This window comes from Lycium barbarum, chromosome 8, assembly GCF_019175385.1.
Source record: "Lycium barbarum isolate Lr01 chromosome 8, ASM1917538v2, whole genome shotgun sequence".
In the NCBI taxonomy this organism is placed as follows: domain Eukaryota; kingdom Viridiplantae; phylum Streptophyta; class Magnoliopsida; order Solanales; family Solanaceae; genus Lycium; species Lycium barbarum.
Window position 1 is genome coordinate 103485736 of NC_083344.1, and position 23551 is coordinate 103509286.

The 23551-nt window shown below is 37.3% G+C and overlaps 2 protein-coding genes across 6 annotated transcripts; one reads left to right on the forward strand and one right to left on the reverse strand.

Annotated features, from left to right (window-relative positions):
• The first annotated feature begins 384 nt into the window (after positions 1-384).
• LOC132606497 (vegetative cell wall protein gp1-like) lies at positions 385-2320 on the forward strand. Its single transcript, XM_060320031.1, has 2 exons — positions 385-1144; positions 2019-2320. Exons 1-2 carry the CDS (start codon positions 467-469, stop codon positions 2100-2102), a joined length of 762 nt encoding a protein of 253 aa, XP_060176014.1. The 5' UTR covers positions 385-466; the 3' UTR covers positions 2103-2320.
• On the reverse strand, positions 786-6301 carry LOC132606496 (FKBP12-interacting protein of 37 kDa-like). Of its 5 annotated transcripts, none has more exons than XR_009569915.1 (3): positions 4242-6301; positions 3342-3497; positions 786-3120 (listed from the first exon to the last, which is right to left on the reverse strand). XR_009569915.1 is itself a non-coding variant. In XM_060320029.1 (3 exons), the coding sequence occupies exons 1-3, from the start codon at positions 4434-4436 to the stop codon at positions 2869-2871; spliced, it is 534 nt and encodes a 177-aa protein (XP_060176012.1). In that variant the 5' UTR covers positions 4437-4728; the 3' UTR covers positions 786-2868. The 5 variants fall into 5 exon arrangements, 2 of the variants coding, with proteins under 2 accessions (XP_060176012.1, XP_060176013.1); XM_060320029.1 differs by having other exon boundaries at positions 4311-4728; XM_060320030.1 differs by having other exon boundaries at positions 3999-4728.
• Positions 6302-23551: the final 17250 nt, after the last annotated feature.

Here is a 23551-nt window from a genome sequence, read left to right on the forward strand (position 1 = left end):
TTTCTCTTATCCAATATTAAACCAAATCAAATTAAACTAGATACATGTTAGAGTTAAATCGTTTTGATGATTCGACTTTTCAGTTGAAAGAACTACTATTATTTCTTGAACACCAGTAGCAACATGCCAACAACATAGAAAAAAAAGAACACTAAGGGACGGGGTAAAGTAAAGAGCAATACAAGGCCTAGCCTAGCTAGTCGACATCTCTTAGTACCAACGTAAGACAACAACATAAGCATTTGGTAGTCAGTAATCATCACAACTCACAGTACTGTTATAACTACATATTATTCGTAGAAATGAGACTCGCCCCCTTTCTACTCGTTCTTTTCCAACCTTCAAACATACTACTACTACTTTTAGAGAACCCCTTATATATTCCCTCCCCAAACCTCTCCATTTCCAAGCAGCTAGCACATTTCTTCCTTCCTTGACCTTTAAATTCCTCCTCTCCATTGTCAAAATGATGGGTAGGCAAAGTGTCGTTTTGTTGGGATTTATGATCTGCATTGTCATAGCTGGAGTTGGTGGTCAAGCACCTCCAACACCTACAACCCAAGCACCACCAACACCCAACACCCAAGCACCACCAACACCCAATACCCAAGCACCACCAACACCCAACACCCAAGCACCGCCAACACCCAATACCCAAGCACCACCAACACCCAACACCCAAGCACCACCAACACCTACTACTACACCAGCTCCTCCTACACCTACTAACCAAGCACCACCAACACCCACTAACCAAGCTCCCCCTACACCCACTAACCAAGCACCACCAACACCCACCACCCAAGCTCCTCCCACACCCACTAACCAAGCACCACCTGCGCCTACCCAAGCTCCACCAACACCTACTGGTTCTCCTCCTCCAGTTAACACCCAAACGCCGCCTGCTTCACCACCTCCTGTTGTAACTTCTCCACCACCAGCACCAGCTACTCCTCCTCCGCCAGTGAACTCTCCACCTTCACCTGCGCCAGTTGTATCAACTCCTGCTCCCGCTCCTGCGAAGAAATTAACTTCTCCAGCACCATCTCCTTTGGGCTCGAGTCCTCCCTTACCTCCCGCTGGTTCTCCAGCCCTAGCCCTATCCCCGAGTCTTGGAGCTTTAACTCCTGCAGCTACTGATCAGGTACATTCATAATTCCATGCATGCACTTTTCTATATTATTTGTTAATCATTTAAAGTTGAGGTGATTCCATAATTTAAAATTAAAGATACAAGTACATACATACTAGTTAGTTAGGATCCCGTATGTTGGATTTATGGTTTGATTGCCAGAGGCGGATCCAGGATTTAAACTCTATGGGTTCAACCTTATTCTTAGTGTAAACCCGTCGTATTTTAAAAGTTATGGGTTCATGTCTACTATTTATTGCAGTTTTAATAAATTTTTACACATAAATTTATGCTCCGCGTCGAAAGTTGGGGCTCAATGGAACCCCCACCTAGCATGCTAGATCCGCCACTGCTGATTGCATGCTTCATAATACGTTCAGTTTAAATATGCTAGCTAGATCTAATTAAATATATTTCTAAATTAGACAATTTAGTATATTGAGTAATTATCTGTAACAAAATAGATAGATTCGATACCTAGATAAAGATGCAGATATAATCTAATACAAGTACACTTCATCAGTGTAATAAGTAAATCATTTTTAAATTTTGAATTGTTTTGGATCATTATGTATGTGCCAAGTTTTTTATTGTCTCACTTGCTGCACTTACAATCGTTGATTGTACTTCACATTGATTAAGTATAGATCTGATGTGTTTAACAAAGATCTTGTTTTTTGGATTTTTTTTTTTTTTTACCAGGATTAGGAAAAAAAAAATCGGATATGTAATCCAACACTATTTTATATTGCATTTTGTTAGCGTTTTGTCCTACATTCTTTACTTTTATAAGTCGGTAATCCTATTTGATTAGTAACTCTTCTTACAAGCAATTATTCTTATGGTCATTTATTGATATTAATTTGGAAGCATGTTTAATTTGCAGAGTGGAGTGGAGGGCCTAAAGTTGTCAACAATGGTTGTGGAAAGCTTGGTCTTAGGATGGGGTCTACTCTGCTTTCTAATGTAGAACTCTCTTTTCATCCTGCATCATTTGTTTTAATTTGCTTCTATATGTATGAATTGCTATCTCTTTCTTTAGCTTAGGATGATGATGATGGCCCATTTCCTTGCCTGTACTTGGATTATACATTCACTTGGATTTTTTTGGAGGATCTTGTTAAGGGAGCTTAATTTTTGTATTTTGAGAGGATTGTTTTTTAATTGAAATTTCTATATCTTGTTTTATCTATTAGTTCCTCTCCCTTCCCCCACAATTTAAATGCGCAATCAAACTAGATTTTCATCTGCGTTTAGTATAATGAAGTGGAATTCATTTCCTTTTACAGACTTACCAATTTTTATTCAATCATACTTGTTTTTAATCTATTTAAGTTATATATACTTATAGTGTAAAGAGCTTTTTATGCTATCAGTGAATTTTCATCTATAATTAAACAGGTTCATTATGATTTTTACCAAATTACCAATATTATGAACACATTATTCTACTATCCTACCGTATATCTCATACAATATAGTATCTGCTATTTTCGTATCCAACCGAACAATAGAAAATCATCATGGAAACGATCTTTCAAGGTAATACATTTTCATGGAAAAAACATTAATTAATGTTAGTATAATTCCTTGTCAACTGCTTACTGAAGCAAAAAGATCCTACCAAAAAGCAACAAAAATATAATCTAATAGTGACCGTCTTTACTCATGTAATGTCTGATGAACCAGGGGGCGTATATGCAAATATTACCAGCAGTTTCAATATTTAAGGCAAATTAAAATATCCTCACCAATATTATCACCACATGGATCATATCCAGAATACCTGTTGGACCAAACCAACCAGTCGATCCCAATAAGACTAGCAGCAAGCAAGAAATCCTAGCCCAATCAAAAGGAAAAGAGAGATATTTTCTAAAGCAACTGGAGAGAAAATTAACCTTCAAATTCACTTTTTTTTTTTTTTTTTTTTTGAGAAGGTAACAGTAACCTTCAAATTCACTTTTGAGATCAGCATTCTGAGACTTCTGCAAAGCCAGTTTCATTGTTAATTAACAGAACTTCTGTAACATCTCACAATTATCACCTTTAAAGCAACCATCATAATTTATTAAAACTGGTAAAAAAACAAGCTGGGCAATTAATTAGGTAGCCAATGAGTATACTAGTCCCTTCCATCTCTAAATTCAGTTTTGAATAAAAGAATTTTATACATTACACTTCACTGGTCAAGAAAATCATTTAATACCTTCATTAGCCTGGTTCCGATCTCTTCAATTTCCTCCTGCAGTGTCCTACATTTAGCCATTAGCATCTTGCCCATTTTGCTTTGTGGGGTAAAAATGACTGCAGCAATGTCATCCTGCAACTCCTTCACTTTCTTATCCTTCTCATCAACCAAATTCTGGCATTGTAAAACAAGAAAAGATATAAGCAAGAATGTAAGAAAAAGGAACTTCAAAAATTGAGATGTAGGCAGCCACGAAAATGTGTTGTCCTGGTTTTGGCTGACAAAACTAAGCCAAGATGCAATTTGGAAAGAAAAGAAAAATTGACGTGGGGATGCTGAGTGAAACACTAATTTAACCTGCGGTAGAAAATTACCACCCTCCGCGCGTACAAAAGAAACTTTGAGTAACAATGACATGACAGGAACAGGTCTTATAATTTTTTTTGGAGGATATTCAGGTGGGAGCAGAGCAGAACTGACTTCCGTAGGTTGACAGTTCCGCAACATACATCAAACTACTTGAACGTCCAGCATTAATGCTTAACGTCCCCATAACTCATCGAGCAGCAGCAGCCAATGGCATCATAATCAAAGTCTAACCGAACTCCTAAAATGCTACTCCTGTACCAACCTACTGTGAAAAACAAGCTACATACTACATACTATTACTACTACCTGCATAGATAGCGGCTTGAGTTGAACTCTAAGGTCCCGAACTGCAGACCAGAACATTTAGAAGTAGGAAAAGTAAGAAGAAAGAATTGACCAGCACAAAGTAAGGAGAAAACAGTGAACTGGATGTATACATTTTAAAACAAAGGCAACCAAAGATAAGGGGGAAAAACATCCAACATTCTGTGCATTACAAAAAGGGTCTAAAAAACAATACACTCAACATTCCACTGCCTTCTTACTCACCCTCACCACAATTTTTCTTTATATTTTGTTGACATTACCCCAGTGTTCTCCATTTTCTCTCCTCTATACCTTTAGGGTTAGCCCCCATATTACTTGGTAGAGGACCCTTTGGTCTCGAGTTGAGGGCTTGATAAATTTGGCCCATTTGCACTTCAAGATTGCCGATGGAAGTCCTGCGAGAAGCCATTTGAGCATCCGTTTGGGAATTATTGCCCATCATTTGCTTGAACATACTTTCAATCTGAATCATTCCATTACTTGGTTGGGCGAATGGTCCTCCTTGAGATTAAGAGTGCTCCCTTCAATGTGCCTGGCATCGCCCATTACAGCATGAACTGAAGCATAAGCATCTTACTTCTGTCCTTGATGTCTGTTACATCATCAATTATAAACAGCTCCCCACGAATCCGGAAATATCAGTTAGCCCTTTAGCTTGACAGCAGATAGTTCAGCCTTGTACCTCTTTCAAAAACTTCATCAGATTACCTTCTATAAGTTTTGAGGTGATAATTTTCAAATTCTGAACCAAAAGTTATTGATTCCTCATCAAGTCTTTTCTTTAACCTTCTCCAAGTTCTCAGCATATTGGCTTGTATTAAGCCTCTATAAAGTGTCTCAAACGTCACCTTCTGTGGAAGAAATCCTTTTTCTATCATTTCCATAAAGAATTCACATGCCGTTTTCCATTTTTGCTTCTCACAAAATTCATGAATCAACAATGTATATGAATCCAAATCAGGCCCTGCTCCAGAATCCTTCATATCGTCCCAAATATCTCTCGCCACCCCTATTCGACCCGATTTCAACAACATCCCCAACAATATATTAAACGTACTCACGCTAGGTTCACAAAACGAACCCTCCTTCATTTTCCCGTACAACCTCAACGCACCATCGACATCCTTCCTCCCTTTAAACTCTTTAAAGAAACAATTATATGTCACGGACGTAGGCGTCACCCCATTCGAAACCATTTGCTCGAGTAACAACTCCGCATCTTCAATCCTACCACAAGAACAAAGACACTTAATAACCGACGTATACGTCACGATATTCGGACATATCCCTTTACGTCTCATAACCCTTAATTTCTCAAGCGCCAATTCGGGTTTATGAGCCCGACTATACACATGTAAGAGTATAGAGTAACTAGTGACATCCGGTTCCACACCTCTCTCAGACATTTCATCGAACACCTTCTCTGCATCCCTAATAACCTTCTCAAACCTCCCATCCGGATGCAAACTCGCTCGTCTACAAATCCCATGTAACAGCACATTATAACTAACAACATTTGGATCAATTCCTTTATCCAACATTTCATCAAAAAACCTCTTAGCCCTATCAATATTCTTCAATTTACACCAACCATAAATCAAAATAGTATAAACCTTACAGTTCAACTCTAATCTCCATTTCTCTTTATTAAACACTTCAGTAGCAACCTTAACATACCCATATTTACAAAGTGTATCAAGTAAATAACAAAAATAACATTTCCAAACCACATCTTCACTTTCATCAAGAAACACATGCATTTCACTAAATGCCCGAATAGCTTGTCGGGTCAACCCGGACCCAATAAGCCTACGTATCAACAAATAAAAAGTAGTAAAATTAATTTTCACAGATTTCGTTTCCATTTGTATAATAAGTTGCCACGCAACATCAAACTGGTGCACTTTACACAGAATATCAATAAGGATATTAAAAGCAGTGGTATCAAGAGGGTAATTTTGGGAATAGTGGAAAAAGGAGAGGGCAATTTTGGAATTATGTTTTAAGCGAAGGAGTGTTTGGTTGATAAGGAAAGGAGTGAAGGAAATGCCGTTGAGCTGAAGAGAAGATTCCATAGCGTGAAATGGGTTGTGGTGTTGAAGGAGTAGTTGGGATATTAAATCGGCGTCGTTTGAAGGTTCTAATTGTGGAAGTGACGGCGTTTGATGGAGTTGTGAAGAGCAAAAGAAACGGAGATAACGGAACGTGGTTTTGGTGAAGAAGAGAGAACGGAAAGCTGATTGGAGAAGCATAGCTTAAAACCTGAAATGGTACAAACCAGAGTGACCTTCAAATTTAAAAAGGCTGATGGTTGTAATTTATATAAAGTGCCTGTGGAGAAAATGACAAAAATGGTTCCTTCTGTTTGAGGTAGGTTCATAATAGCACCTTAAGTATGTATTTAGTAGTTTTTGGTCCTTTAAATTTGCCAAATATTAACAAAAGTGGTCCCTGAAATTTATACTCCCTCTATCCCAATTTATTTGACACACTTTGCTTTTTAGTTTGTTCCAAAAAGAATGTCATATTTTTATATTTAGAAACAGTTTTACTTTATGAGATGATTTACAGTCACGTAAATATGTACGACTTGTTTGAGACCACAAATTTTAAAAGTTTTTCTTTCTTTATTTCTTAAATTTCGTGCCTAGTCAAATGATTTTACATAAATTGGGACAGAAGGAATGTTTTTTATTGTAGTGTAGTTTTTTGTGTTGCAATTTTAAGATTTGATGGTACTTTCTTGGTGTTAATAGTTAATATTTTTTCATAGTTCCTGTTAAATCTAACAGACATAGGTCGGTAAGTATTTTTCCTGAGATTAAAAGTGTTAACTTTTGACAAATTTAAAGGACAAAAACTATCAAGTGCATACTTAAGGGACTATTTTTACCCTATCCTCCAACGTAAGGAACCACTTTTGTCATTTTCTCACTGTCTTTTAGAAAACCACACATTTAATCCAACCCAACCCATTTTCACCAACTTCCTCTTCCCGATTGTGGCCAGAAAAATGTATCCAATCATACAAGCATAATAAGCAAAGAAAATGAACGGGGTTTTGGGGGAGAAGAGATAACGAAAATCTAACCGGACTAGCATATCGAGTTGGAAGATGGTATAGATAGCATAAACACTTAAATATTCAGGTACAGCCAAGTGCGTCCCTTCAAATTTATAACGGCTGATGATCTACTTTATAGTATATCCAAGATGAAAAGTGCCCGTGCATTAAGGCTGTTAGTGGGGAGGGGACAGTCCCGGTCCCGCCCCGTGTTCGGCCCGGTCCGGCACCAGACCGTTCTGGTCCCGGTCAACGATGAGGGAGCGGGCAGAGGGTTGTAAGGAGACGGGTTAGGGGGCGGAAGGGGGGAAAAGTCCCGGTGAGGCCCGGTACTGGACCGGCTGACCAGTCCCGTCCCGCCGGAAAATGTTAACTTAATTTTTTTTAGGTGGTCAGCGTTTGACCGTTGGAGCTGGGGCCCAGCTGCTGGGCAAATGAAACTGAACGTTGGGACTCCAACGGTCTCATTTTCAGTCGTTGGAGTCCCCTTTTCCCCACAAAAAAATGCCCCCAAAGTTTAATAAATTGCATTTTAATCCAAATTCTAAACTATAAATACCTCTTCATTTTTATTCATTTTCACATAAATCATCCACCAATTATCTCTCTCTCTCTCTAATATTTATTATCAATTATATCTCTCTCTAATATTTGGTGAAATATTATTATTATTAGTATTATTATTATTATTTTGGTGAAGTGGGCAATATTTGAATTTTGGAGCAACTTTCAAGCTTCAAGTAACATAATTTCAATTTCAACGTTTACGGTTACGTCTGCTTTTACGCAGACGTTTGGTACACTCGTTCCATCCTTTAATTTATTTAATTCTTGCATTTTATGTGCGTCTTTTTTTCAATTAATTTTCATATTTTATTTTATTATACTTTGATAATATGTCTAAAAAAGTTAAGATCCCGGTCGTAGGTAAAACTATCGAAATCCCTAACCTTTTTAGCCGTAGTAGTAAGGGTAATTTGGTTCTTCTAGTAAATCTAAACTTCAATTTAGAAACAATACAGAGGATTTCACTTATGTTGATGAAACTGAATTTTTTGCTCCCCCAGTTTTCCTCCTATTCCAGAAGATTTAGAATTACAAACTGAAGCCTTAGATAGAGCTTATGGTAATTTAGAATTTGATGATTTGGAAAATTTAGAAGTAGAAGAAGGCGAGGAATTAGATTTAAATGAGATACCTACTAGTCCCGTTACCGAAGCTCCAACTCAGACTACATCTCAGTCTGGAGCTGGTTGTCCCCCCTATACCTCCTACTCGGGGTATGACTAAGGCGCAACGTCCTAGAACTAGTGTCGTATGGAAATTCATGACTTTAAATGATACTAAAACTCAGGCTATTTGTCACAAATGTAAACAAATTTTAAAACACAAAAGCGATGGAGGGATGGGTGGGACGGGTGGTTTAACTAGACACTTGAGAACATAAGTTGGAAACCATAATCAGATGCTCGATTAGCAGCCAGACTTAAAAACACACCGACCGGCGCTAGTAGTCTGCTCCCGGTGGATCCGTTGGGGGATCTAATATGGTCCAACAAACTTTAAATCCTTCTAACCCCGCTATCACTCAAATGGCTTATAATAAAGATAGAGATTGTGAAGAACTAGCTAAAATGGTTGCAGTTTGTGGCTTGCCTTTCAGTTTTCCTTCTAACCCCGGTTTTGTGCATTATATTAGAGCTATGTATAACCCTACTTTTCAAGGCATTCCTAGATCTACCGTTAGAGCGACGTTTTTAAATTTCAAAGTGATTATTGTCAATATATGTGTTGTGTGTTCTATCACCTAGATACTAGAGTGTCTGTCACTTCTGATATAGGTCGTAGTGTTAATGGCAATGATTATTTATGTGTCACGGCACATTGGATTGATCATAATTGGAATATGCAAAAGCGTATACTTGGTTATAAATATATTGATGAGAAAAAAACAAGTTCTTATATTTCTACAAATGGTCTAGACATTTTGCAATTATATGGTCTTGTTGACAAAGTATTAACTGTTACATTTGATAATGCTTCTTCCATGACTAAAAGTGTTGAACTTATGGCTATAAGAATTTGCCCCATTAACCTTGATATTTTTCATGTCCGATGTGCATGCCATGTTTTTAATTTAGTTGTAAAAGATTGTCTTGATTTATTTGAGGGTTCTTTACAAAAAATACGATATGCTTGTCAATATGTTTTTAGCGCTCATAAGCAAAGTAGAATTATTGTTTAAAAAATATTGTGTTAAGCAAAATTTGCCTGTTAGAAAAATTCCAAAAGAAGTTTGTATTAGGTGGAATTCTTTACATGAAATGCTACTTGTTGCTCACCAATATCAAAACCCCCTTCAATATGTTTTTAATGCACATCATTATCATCCCCATGAACAAATACAAGATAGTGATTGGAATGAAATTGAAGGACTATGTATTTTTTTAGAAAAAATTTATATTGCAACAAAAGCATTTTCCGGTCAATACTATCCTACAATTGCACAAATGTTATTTTATATTTGTGGGCTTACAAAACTATTTGCGGAATATAGAGAATCAAACGAACATGAGGAAGCCGTTGATGAAATGATTCTCAAATTTAAAAAGTATTTTTTTCCTATTCCCGATATTTATTTGATTGCTCAGATACTTGACCCGTCTTTAAAATTAAGAGGTGCTCAGGGACTTGTTGACAAAATTTATTTGCAATTAGATATTCCTCCTGATGAATATCCAAATGTTGAAGATTGTAAACGTAGCATAGAATTAAAAGCTAAATTAATGTATAATAATTATAAATCTGAAGAAAGTAGAAGTGGAAATCAACGTCCTTCACAAAAAAATAAGGCTAAATTTGGCAATAGAAAATTTGATAGATCAATGGATGCTGCATGGCTTGGTATTGCTACTACTCAAAATGAAAGTGATCTTGAATCTTATCTTGATCAGAGTTTGGAAAGCATCACTGTGGACGACGACGACAATGAAGATATTTTAGGATGGTGGAGGGAGCGTGGCAAGGCATTGCCATTACTCTAAAAAATGACTCGAGATATCCTAACTATTCAATCATCATCAGTAGCTTCAGAGGCAGCTTTTAGCGCGGCAAGATTTCAACTTGGAGATCACAGACATTCATTAGCACAAGATAGCTTGGAGATTTCTGTCTTATTCAGGGATTGGATCAACGCAGAAAGAAGAAATCGCGGGCTACCAAAATTAACCCGTCAAGAAGAAGAAGAATATGAAGAGATAATCAACACTAATAGCGATGATGGCATGGAACTTATGGACCGTCAAGGAGATATACCAATTCCAGAATTGAATGCAACGGAAGCGATACTACAATTAGAAAAAATGTACATAGATCTGTACAAGTGTTAGTGTGATAATTTATAATTAACTACTTAGATGCCTAGTTAAAACAAAACCCTTCCTAGAAGGTGGCTGTGTAGATTAGGTGATCTTATTGTAACTTAGAGGCCTAATTGAAACAGAACCCTTCCTAGAAGGTGGTTGTGTAGATTAGGTGCTCTTCTTGTATTTGAGACTTTGAGGCAAGTTTTGTGAAATTTAAAAGATCTATTTTGAATAAATAAACATGAAGTTCTTACTTGAAATTATTATTCTTTACATAACTACGAAAAAGAATGCAATTCTTTATAAAGATTATAAAGACTTGAAAGTATATTTAATATTATGTAATAAATTAAAAATAATAGCCCTTAGAAGTTCAAAAAATAGTCGTTGTTAAATACATTTAAAGACTTTAAAGTTATAAGTTATAAAAAATAAATAGTTCTTACTTGAAATTATTTTCTCCTATTATAAAATATAAATACCTAAAAATAAATCCAAGTATTTAATTTTTTTATAAAGACTTGAAAATTTAATATTAGCTAATAAGTTATCAATTTAAATGTTAAGTTTGAAGTTTTATAAAAAAAAAAAAAAAATCCCCCCCCCCCCACCCGTCCCCCCAGGCCTGTCTCGTCCCCCCAAAAAGTCCCCTACCGTCCCCGTCCCGTCCCCCCTGCCACCCTTACCGTGCATATAGTATCTAACTACTTCCTTTGTCCCAATTTACATGATACCGTTTTAATTTCGAGAGTCAAACTTTCTAAAATTCAATTTACATAAATTTCATCTTAAAGCCAATACCACAGCTGTTACAACTTTAATATTATTATTATCGTTCATATTTTAGAGGGTGAAAATTTATAAAAATGAAATACAAATTTTTGAGTGGCAACAAAAAAGAACATTAAAAAGGAATGATGCCTCTTTCTTCTCGCATTATAAGCTTTAAAACTTCTATATGGAACTCTTGTTCTTAAGGGTGTAATTTGAAATAAACAAAATCAAAATGCTAATAGAAGTAATACAAATGCGATTGTATTTTTTTGAAATAATAAGCTTACCTTGATGAAAGTAAACCCTTTTGCTCCAAATTTAGTAACGGATGTACACAAAGAAAACTTTTTTTATTTTTTGGTAAACAGAAATATTATAAAAGAGAGAAGTAAAGATTTACTTTCACCTAAACGCGTATCCATTTTAGACTCCTATCTTATCTTCTCTAGATGCATATGTTTTTGGCTGGACCCATCGGAAGACATCTAAAGTTGGCAACAATTTTCACTTAGACAGCTCAATTAAGTCTCGTACCTATTAAACACTCAGACAACATCAAATTTGTTCCAATTTCATATATTTTTGCTGATATGGCATGATGAGTGTATTTTACTCAAAATCAGCGCGTGAGAGGCTTAATTTAGCCAATTTTTATTTTATTTTTCTCTTGTTCTTCCCCATTTTTCCAACCACTACCTATCACCATTTCTCCAAGCTTAAACTCCTTCAATGGAGGTCAAATTTGGTCTCTTCAGTTGCAATAGCTAAATTGGAAGAAGATGGGTCATTCCTTGTTGAAAATAACATATTAATGTTGCAAATAAAATCTTAACTCCTTTTTTTTTTTTAAATGGAGAATAAAATTAAAGGAGTGGTCGGAAAACGATATTCATCACTGAAAAATGCAGAAATGCGGACACCGGAGAAGAGTGACAGCCGTGTCCAGATCTAGTCTCTTCGCCTAAAAAGCAGAAGATAACAAGAAGAAACAAAGAACCAGCATTTTCACTGGACATATCTACTGCGTTTTGCAGTTGTGGCGATGATCAAGGGAGAAGGGAATGGGAACTTATTCGTTCGCTAGACTAGCAATGACTTCTTCAGAGTTCGCTTAGCAGTGGCGCACAGAGAGAGATGAGAATGGGAAAAGGAGCAGCGCTTAGAGGGGTGACTTTGTTGAAAAACAGTTTTTTTCCCTCATAATTTATTTTTAAATTATTATGTTGCACCCAAATGTCACGTGTCCTCTTTTAATTAGTCATCATGACATGTCACCAACGAGTTTATTACACACTTTGTAATTTTAGTTGATTGTCAAAAAGTATCAAATTGGAACAAATTCGACGTAGTCTGAGTGCTCAATAGGTACAAGATTTAATTAACGTCTCTAAGTGAAAGATGTTGCTAACCTTAGGTGTCTCCCGATGAGTTTAGCCAAAATAAATCTATAGACATCCATTCCTTAATTGGTTAAATTATATATATATATATATATATATATATATAAACTAGTGGCTTCGAAAGATACTCCTGGTGGGTTTTAAAGAACACTAAGTGTTGGGCTTTAAAGATGAAGTGCGAATTGGAAATGATGGGAAATGAAATTTGAAAAATTACTTCTTCCGCATTGGTGAGAGAAAGCAACATTTGTGTGCTTATATGTAGAAGCACATCTCATGGCTCATAAAGAGTTGAGAAGAGAGTCTCCCCTCGTGTCGCCATCGTGGCGCAGCTCGGATTTGAATTTGGATATGAATTTGGTCAAAAGATCTGATTGATTAATAATTTTTTTGGACCATATCTTTTTTCCATTCTCGTTATTTAATTAGCTTTTTCTGATATTAATTCGTGCAGAATTTAATTAAGGGAATAATTTTACAGCAATGGTTATTTTACAAACTTAAAAATTCACGACCAAACAGACAATCACCTTCTTCCCGAACAAGTACCTTTGCACCTGTTAGTTGGCTATAGATTTTCTAGAGGCTTCGCTTCAATTCACACACTGAAATCACGAAAATTAATCTGCTTCATCCCTTCTTTTGTGCATCATTTGTTCAAAGAGAAAAGTCAGTGTCGTGTGACTTACTGCCATTTGGTGCGTTTACTGAAGTTTTGCAATTTCGATTGTCAGTATTGCAAAATAGAGTTTCATTCTATCTGGGATGAATTAATCCAAACCTTGAACAATTGTGAAGGGATTAAATTCCTTAAGGAAAACATAGTTTTCTTTGGGCTCGAACTAAAACGTTTTCTGTTTTTTCAGTATAATTTGGATACAGGGATAACAACTTGTATGTGTAATCTCAAAAAAATATCTTGAAATGTGTAAATACATTTAGTTCAACAATTTCCAACCCTTTCAAATATCTTCTCAACATTTAGAATTTTTTATTTATTTGAGTTCTCAACTTTCCAAAATTTAGAAAACGACAACTTTTGATTTGTTATAAATGAAAGTTACTTATAAAGATAGAAGAAAATTTATTGATGGTTTGATAAATTGAAGCAAACAACAACTTTTGACTTTTCAAAAAATTGAAGTTACTTATAAGGATCGAAGATAAACGATTGACCATCTGAGGAAATGAAAGAAACGACAGCTTTTGACTTTTCACAAACGAAAGTTGCTTATAATGATAGAAGAGATTGATTAATAGTCCGATGCAAACGAAGGAAAATGATAAATTTTGACTATTAAAAAATAAAAGTTACTTATAAGGATGGAAGAAAATTGATTGATAGTCCAATGGGAACAAAAGAAAACAACAACTTTTAACTTTTAAAAAATGTAAGTTACTTATAAAAATAAAAGAAAATTGATTGATAGTATGATGTACATGAAGGAAAATGACAACTTTTTACTTTTCATAAATGGAAGTTACTTATAAGGATACAAGGGAATTGATCGATAGTCTGATAGTTATTTGCGGTATTTCTATTTATTCTTTTGGAGATTTATAATTCTTCTGTTTTATTGGATGGAATTTCAATGAATTAGATCCATAAGAACCCCAAAGTCCTTCTATTATTTTGGAGATTTATAATTCTTCCGTTTTATTGGATGGAATTTCAATGAATTAGATCCATAAGAACCCCAAAGTCCTTGCAATTGTAGCGTCTATAGGCTATCTTATAATTTGGATATGTTATTTTAGGGTCAATCTATTAGGAATAGGGTTACATAGTTATAATTCTTTTCCATCAACATTTAATTGAATTCAAGACAAGTTATTCCAAATACAAGAGCGGGCGCGCATTGTATGAACCAGCGTGCGGACCGTGTGAATCAATACAAAAAAATGACATCTTTTCACCTTTTAAAAATGATTATATTTGATTAAAATGTCGAAACAAATGCTTAAAGTGAATATTTTGACTCGTCTCTCATTCGTAACTCACCGATGATATTGGTTTATTTTAAACTAGTGAATGCATCCGCGCTTCGCGCGATTGTGAAAGTACCAACAACAACAACAATAACAACAACATACCCAGTATAATCCCACTGGGTGGGGTTTGGCAAAGGTAGAGTGTACGCAGACCTTACCCCTACCTTTTGACGAGTAGGGAGGTTGTTTCTGATAGACTCCCGGCTTAAGGAGAGATGAAAAAGCATTAGTAATAATAAACAGAAATAATAAACAATAATAGCAGCAAGATAATAAGATGACTAAGTAAAAGAAACAATCAGATAGTGATAGAGATAAGAACAAGTAATCCAAAGCTAAAATAAAAATAAGAGATATGCGAATGCTAAAATAAAAATTCAACAAAATGACAGAAATAATACTGGTCCAGTAATAAAGGAAGTACTACTAATCTTACTACTAGCGTTCTATGCTAATCCTCGACCTCCACACCTTCCTATCTAGTGTCATGTCCTCAGTAAGCTGAAGACTAATCATATCCCGCCTGATCACCTCTCCTCAATACTTCATCGGCCTTCCTCTACTTCTCTTCCAGCCCTGCCTCACCAGCCTCTCACACCTCCTCACCGGAGCATCTGTGCCTCTCCTCTGGACATGTCCAAACCATCTCAGTCTCACCTCCCGCATCTTGTCTACCATGGAGGTCACCCCTACCTTGTCCTGAATCTCTTCATTTCTGACTACGTGTCTCCTAGTCAGCCCATACATCGACATTCTCATTTCCACAACTTTAATCTTTTGAACATAAAAGTTCTTGACTGGACAACACTCCGCCCAATATAGTATCGTCGGTCTCACCACTACTCTGTAGAACTTACCTTTAAGTCTTGGTGGCACCTTCTTATCACACAAGACATCAAATGTGAGCCTCCATCTCAACCACCCTGCTCCAATACGATATGTGACATCCTCATCAATATCCTCATTACCTTGGCTTATAGCCCCCAGATACTTAAAACTCTCTATCTTCGGGATGACTTGTGAGTCGAGCCTCACTTCAACATTCGTGTCACTCGTCACCGCACTAAACTTGCACCCCACGTACTTTGTTTTAGTCCTACTCAACCAAAAGCCTTTCAACTCCGGGGACAATTTATAAACCTCCAACCTGGCGTTCACCTCGCGCCGCGTCTCGTCGATCAATACAATATCATCTGCAAATAACATACACCATGGAACTCCCCTTGAATGTGACTCGTCAAGGCATCCAACGCCAAGGCAAATAAAAACAAGCTAAGAGTTGATTCCTAGTACAACCCCATTATGACTTGAAAGTCTCCCGAGTTTCCTCGCACTGTCCATACCTAGGTTTTCATGACCTAATTTAATAAACCGCGAAGGCACTAACTCCCACCGAGTTAGTAAGCCATCCACAACCCGTTAAGGCAATTTATAAGGACATTAAATGAAGAAAGAAATCATACAAGTCACTTTAAAGTCTAAATCAGTATATAGTCATAGAAAAACATGATAAAGTGCTACAACCCCTAAGAATATGGTGTTACTAGTACAAGAACGAACTAAATAGAGTATAACTCTGGGAATACATCCCGAGGATACATAAGCTGTCCGAAACAAAAGACAGAACTACAGATAACTGAAGAAGATCTGGTGTAATGGATGTACTGATGGCTCACCCCGAATGGTCTAGATAGTATCCCCAAGGGCCAGCAACGTCCCGAGATCCGTTAGTACTAGGCACAAAATCTGCACACAAAAAGGGTACAGTAAGTGTAGCGTGAGTACGGGAAACTACGTATACTCAGCAACATCGTCGACCGACCCTAACGAAAATGGTGACGAGGGTTAGCCTACGATTATTACTTCCACACTTAACCGCTATTAGTCCACAAAAACAATAATCATAGTAATCCTGACAACATCAAGTTATAGGCCTAGGTGAAAGCTTCTAATCCACAAGTCCATCAAGTTTCTAAGTAAACAAATAAGGCAAATTGTTACATCCCGCGTTTTCATATGTCAAGTATGTCGTAAGTCAATTGACGTAAGCTAAAAAATAAGATCATCTTTGAAATTATATAAAGTAAGTTAGTCATGGTACCTTGGAGGTTAGTCATGATACAGACGTGCGCGCTTGCCTTAGGGCTATGACTATATATACTGTAATGACCCGCTTGGTCGTTATTGAAAACCTTCTGCAGACCATGTTCAAAAACCAAGTTTCATATGGAATAACGACTAAATTCACTTAGAAATGTTGCGTAAAATTGAAATCGTGATCAAATCCTAAGAAATCAAAATTCATTGGCCTGAATAAAAACCTTCGCCGCAGTGGTACAGGGACCGCTGCAGCGATCCCGTTGTATCGAAGAAACCATCGCTACAACGAAGGTGGCGAAAATTTAGAAAAATATATATAGCCTTATTCCGGGGTTTGGTCCCACTTTTCCTCAAAACCTTATTCTAGGCTGCCTCCTGGAGATATTTGATAGAACATTCGGAGACTTCGTTAAGGTAAGTTCTCGACCATCTTTATTGCTAAGAATTCATAAAGAAAATCCCACCCGTAGTAAGTTTCCCCTCAGGATTAATAAAAGGAGAATTGTCCGTAAATGACATAGAAACATTAATCACCTCATAATCTAGATTAATTATGCATGCTTGATTTTGACTTTTGTTCTCGGGTTCATGAAATTCTTAGAATTCGCTGTCAAGGCTTCGGTTCGGAATCTTCGATAGGAGGAGACTTCACAGCGCCTATGATAGATACTCGGCATCGAGGTATGTTATGGTTTACTTGATTTAGACTTTAATTAGTAAAACATATATATGACGTAGAATTGACGAGAGAAAGCATGATTAGGTCTTCGGACAAGAAGTTCGGTTGGACATACGATAGGTTGACATTGTTAGCATTAAAAAATTTCTTGTAGTAGTGAGAAACTTAGCTAATTGTTCTAAGAGGGATATTAGTGTTGCATGTGTAATCATGGAAGGTCTAGAAGGGTTGGGCTTGATGCGGTTGTAAATTGGTCTCAGTATAGGTTGGATTACGCTACGTTAGGTTTCTCGTACTTTACTATAGTAATTTACGTTGTGGGTATGCATGATTATTATCGAGTTCTAGTATGACTTGTGGTAATTCGATTGGTACATCACTGATTCTGGCATCACTTCGTGTTTATGATTTGATTATGTTCGACTAAGACATTATGAATAATAACTTGTAATGGAAATTACTGATAATATATTGTAATGGATAATACCGATAATAATTAAAGATGGAATATATACATCTATGTAAGGCATATTTGACAGGGGGTGACGATGTGGCCTTGTTGTGAACTCGTGGTCCGAGGTTCGTTCCGGAACGAGTGGTACATAGACACCATGGGTCCCCTGCAGGTCATGGCTATTTAGGGAAAATATTACCATTTAGCATGTGTGTACATGGTTGGTGAGAGATTACATTTATGTCATTGTACTTCCGTAATTATTTCTTTATGTGTATACATATACTTTGTTGATGGTGTTCACGAGTCTCATGGCATTATATTAAGGTATGACTCACTTTCGAGATTTTAGAGTTGAATCCCTTCATAGCAAAGTAGTTGTGGTTCTTCGTGCATTTAGTGTCTATGCTAGGGAAGGCTAAGAACGAAATACGTAAATTGGGTGTCGGTTGTCATGGGTTGTTGATTTTTGTTATAAGGAATAATTTATAAGTAGATAGTAGTTGAGGGTTTTCTAGAATCATTATATCATTGTGTCTATCCGTTAATTAGTGAGTTTGCTATATTGTGGGAAATAAAGGGAAATGTTAATCAGTTCTGATATGACGTAGTGGTATGAAGAGTTGTCCCGATTTTTTATTTTCGTGATATGGATGTCAAAGAGTCTGCGAAATAGATGAGGCTGTTGAATTACGTTAGTCCTTTATATGTGATTATGTAAGTGATAGTGATAGAGGGGTTCCGAGTAATTTCATGGTATACTGTTACTTAGTGGAAATAGTTAATAAGTGTAATCGTTAGTTATTGAACAGATATGTTTATTCTGATTAATTTTATGTTATATTGCATGAACTAGTCTTAGTCGTCCTATGATTCTTACCAGTACGTGTGGTGTACTGAAAATACTCTTGCTACATCCTTTTCGGGGTGTAGATGTGTTTTCAGGTTATTGCTCAGAAGTTTCGGTGTGTTGCAGCGGTAGATATTCTCCGACAGCTTTTGTGTATCTTCTCCCAGACAGAAGCTGTGTCATTATTTTATTTTTACTTGACCATCCTTGTATGCCATAGAAGCTCTTGTACACGTCTAGACTAGGTCCCGGGAATGTGTATTGTTAAAATTGTAAGGTGTAAATTTTACTAGAAAGGCATTTTATGTACTTATTTTATTCATTATTGTTGGTACTAAATGATAAAAGATTTTATGAAGGGAGTATTGGGGTAAGAGTTCGCCTGCTAGGTGGGATAAGGTAGGTGCCCGCACAAGCTGCAATTTGGGGTCGTGACACATACAAAATGCCTACGGAGCTAATCATGCATGTCTAGATGCCTTATACGAGGTTAAGTAGTTTGATGTCGTATTATTAGTTATTACACATCAGAGGCAGGTAAGTACAACCAGATTCTTTATTGACTCTTCAGTTTATATTCAGAGTATCTTATATTTCAGTATAGTTTAGTTTCAGTCACCTTACATACTCGGTACATTATTTCGTACTAAACTCCCTTTTACCTGGGACGTGTTCATGCCCGCAGGTTCAGGTAGATTGCCGAAGTGATCACTTCAGTAGAGTTTTTGAGTATTATCTAGTGTGGTAAGCTCAATGTCTTTCAGAGTTGCCAGATCTAGAGTTTTGTGTATATACAGATAATAGGTAGGGTGGGGCCCTGTCCCGACCAAGTACGGTTATATTTCAATAGAGGCTTGCAGACTTGTTTTGTCAGTATAGAGGCCTTGTCGGCCCTTGTATATAGTCTATCTTGAGTTTTGCTGCTTGTAAAGACTTATGTAGGCCTTGTTGGCCGTTCAGTTATATATATACCCGGGATGATCCTGCGTCAGTCGAGTTGGCTATCATTTATAGATATTACAGTGTATGGCCTTGCCGGCCTAAGTTATGATATTGCGCTCATAGATGTAACAGCCTGTCAGGTCGTTATTTAATACTTCGCGAACCCATGCCCAATCTAGGTCTATAATCGTAAATAGTAAGCCCAATGGGGTGTTTTAAGGATTAATAGGGGATAAAATCAGTTTCGAAAAGAGTTAAAAGTCATGGGCCTGGGGAAGGAAGTGGACCGCTATAGCCGCCAAGGGACCGCCACAACGGTCCCGCTATAGCGAGTCTCCGTCCGCCGTAGCGGACGTGGCGGGGCAGTGAATGTATTTTTTGTTACTCAGTTTATATTTCACCCTCCTTTTTAATAAAAGACCCTCTAAGGCTGCTATTAGGTTTTCACAAGAAGAAAAACTCTTGACACCAAGAGAAGAGGCTTTTCCCAACATTCTCCACATCTTTCCCCATAACTATCATCTCTCATGGATTCGGATAAGGGTTGGGAAGGAGAGTAGTCCATGGAAATTCAAATAGCTATTCATCATCGAGGTAGGTTACGGTTTACTTGAGTTAGACTTTGATTAGTGAAACGTAAATACATTTAGAGTTGATGGGAGATTACATGATTAGTCTTCGGACACGGAGTTTGGATGGACATATTCGAAAACCTAATGAAAGCTATGTGTAAATAGTAACTAGGGTAACAACGAATATTTATTTGAGTGTCGAGTGCTACTATTGTTGAGGGTTATGTGTTACGAGATTGTAAGTGACTATTCGTCACGGCTAGAAAGGGGTATTTCGTTGTTCAGAATATATATTCCTATGTAAATTTAATTTTTGTCTTTACCTCCAAGTACATTAAAATATTCATATGATTGTCATTCTTGTTAACAAAGAGTATTGTATTGGAAGGACTGAAGGGAGTCATAGTAGTGCTACACCCATCAAGGGGATAGCTCATGACATTTTTTTTTTCATTCATGGCATCATTGCATAAATTACATGTGGTCATGAGGTACAGAAAGTCTGAGTATGTGTCAGTTGTGTTATCCGGTCATATGGCCGAGTTGGGTTGAATATGAGGTACTATTTGTCAGCCAACCATTGGCAGTGATGTAAAGGTGAGTATATTTATACGATGTGGATCCATGTCCGAGGTTCTTTCCAAAGCGGAGGATTTATGGCTCGGGTCGGACGAGTATCCGGAACGAGTGGTACGTGCACACCATGGTCCCCTGCAGGTCATGACTACTGAGCAATGACATCAGTTAGCATGTATGTATATCGTGATTGGGCCCTTGCATCGCATCTGCATTGCATTACATTTCTTACTGCTATGTCCTTATGTTTGTGTACTGTCAGTCTGCCATATTGCATTGTGCATCTCTTATGATTTTGTTGAGGTGTTGATTGTTACGAAGGTAAGTGTAAGAACAAATTCTAAGTGGTAAGTTTGCCCCATAAATGCATCATATCTTAGTAAGTGAACTGGATAGAAAGGCTCCACGACTAAAAGTTAGGAATTAGATGCTAGTGTAAATGAGGAGATGTGACCTAATTAATTGGCTTAAGGGAATGTGGAATGGGACCTCAATGACTAGTTAGATAACCGATAATTCTATGGGGATTAGAGAAGTGAATAACTGGGCGTAGAAAGGTAAGTTTGTGACAGTGAATATAATCTATGTCGGAAGTCTTGAAGGTCGTTGATTTATCTTCTTATCTTATTGACTTTATATTGTGTTGCGTGAACTAATCTTAGTCGACCTATGATGCTTACCAGTACGCGTGGTGTACTGATACTACTCTTGCTACATCCCTTTTGGGTGTAGGTATGTTGTAGGTTTAAGTTGAACTTTCTTCGTATGGACTACCAGGCGTCCTCCTACAGTCTCGCTCATCTCATTTCAGGCAGGAGCTGGGTCATTTATTTTGTTTTTCTTGTGCAGTAGGAGCTCTTATACCTGTCTAGACTAGATCCCGGGGAGTTTTTCAGTTTTTCTTGTATCAATAACAGAGTCTGTTGAGCATTTACTTTTTAAATGTTGTGATCATTAAGAAATTGTTAATTATAAACTAGTTGAATTTTGGGTTGGTTGGTAAGGGTTCACCTACTAGTTAGTAATATGGTAGGTGCCCGCACGGCCCGTAAGTGGGGTCGTGACAATAGATCAGCCTCCTTGGCCCATTTTGTCCTTCGTGACATAGATTGTACGAGTTTCAGCTTGGTTCGATCGGGCCTAGCAAGGCATCGGGTGCCAACCACACCTCACTTAGGTTGGGGTGTGACACAAATCAGGTAATCAACTCAACAACCAGAATCAAGCAATCACTGAGATAGTATGATATGCAATGATATGAAATGCAAGGCCTCTTTCCATCTCTCGTACACACACGTTCGAACATTAACGAATCGTGACTCATAGGGGACTCGCGAGGTCCATATACCAACCCGACATTCTTAGATCTCCCGGATCACATCGGATGCCAGCCATTTTATGCTTCCAATCACAATACTCGGCCCTTGGGCCCACATTGCCTGTCATATAGCCGTTATAGCGCAAATACCACCATAACTCCGTCCGAAATCCTTTCCCATCGGACCTTTCACTAGTACCCTCAATGAGCATGAATATGACACGCAACAAGATAAGCAACCAATGTTAAGCAATAAAGACTCAATCTTTAGCTCTTTTCCACTTTAAACGAGTATTTAGGAGTGATAAGAAACACATAATCATAATCAGACTGGTAATAACCCTGGAAGAAGCAAATAAGGGACCTCATATCCCAATCACGAACACAAATCAATTTATGCTATCAGCTAATGCCCAAACTGTGACATTCAGACCGGACTATACAATTGAAATTACACAAATACCTTTAGCATGGCATCGATACCCGATACAGGTGCTTGTGACCTCCGAAGTATCGAGACCTCCTTTAATTACCCAATTTCCCTCTTATTAATCCAGTTTACCAACCATGACTCTTAAGTTAGGGTTCATAGTCTCAACATGCCTGGTAAGAAGTCCAACAATTCACAGCAGAGCCTTGCCCTTTTACAGAGCCTCCAAATGATTCCAATCTGTTTAAATACAAATTATACATAAGAATACGAGTCAAACTAAACCCATATTGCCTTATAAAGGATTCGGGTTTAGAAAGTCAACCCCATAAACCCCATTCTAAGCCCCAAAGGTCAAATCCGTAAGTTCGTTGGAAAATCGGGTCCAATAAGGTCTAATTATTATTCTAGGAAGTCATACAAATCTAACGATACCCATATTAACATACTTTAAATTCGAACCCAAAAAGTCACCCAAAATAGGATTCCGAGCCACAAAGGGCAAAATAGGAAATTCAGCCCAAAATCGGTCCACCTATGATTTATAGAGCCTGTATACCAAAAATGAGCTAAATCGAACATCAATTGCATGCTTAAATCAAGAATTTATCAATTTTAACTTAGGGTTCTTATTCACCCAAATTCCCTCCTTAAATCATGATTTCTACCATGGAAATCTCCATTAATTAATTATATAAATATAAAAAGGAGGTTAGAAACATACCCACTTGATGAACCTTGCAAATCCTCTCAGAAATCCCCTTAATCCGAAGTCTAGAGTTCAAAATATGTAAATGGGGTCTAAAACTCGAAATGGGATATTTTAATCTGCCCAGGTGAAATTTGTTCTACGCAAATGCAAAACTTGACCCGGCCTAGTCCTTCGTGAACGCGATGATCGAACAACCCGGCCCATACCCCATTTACACTACGCGAACGCGAGACGCCTCTCGCGAACGCGACCCCTTCTGGGTCCACTACCCATAGCGAACACGTAGAATTAAATATGCATCTTA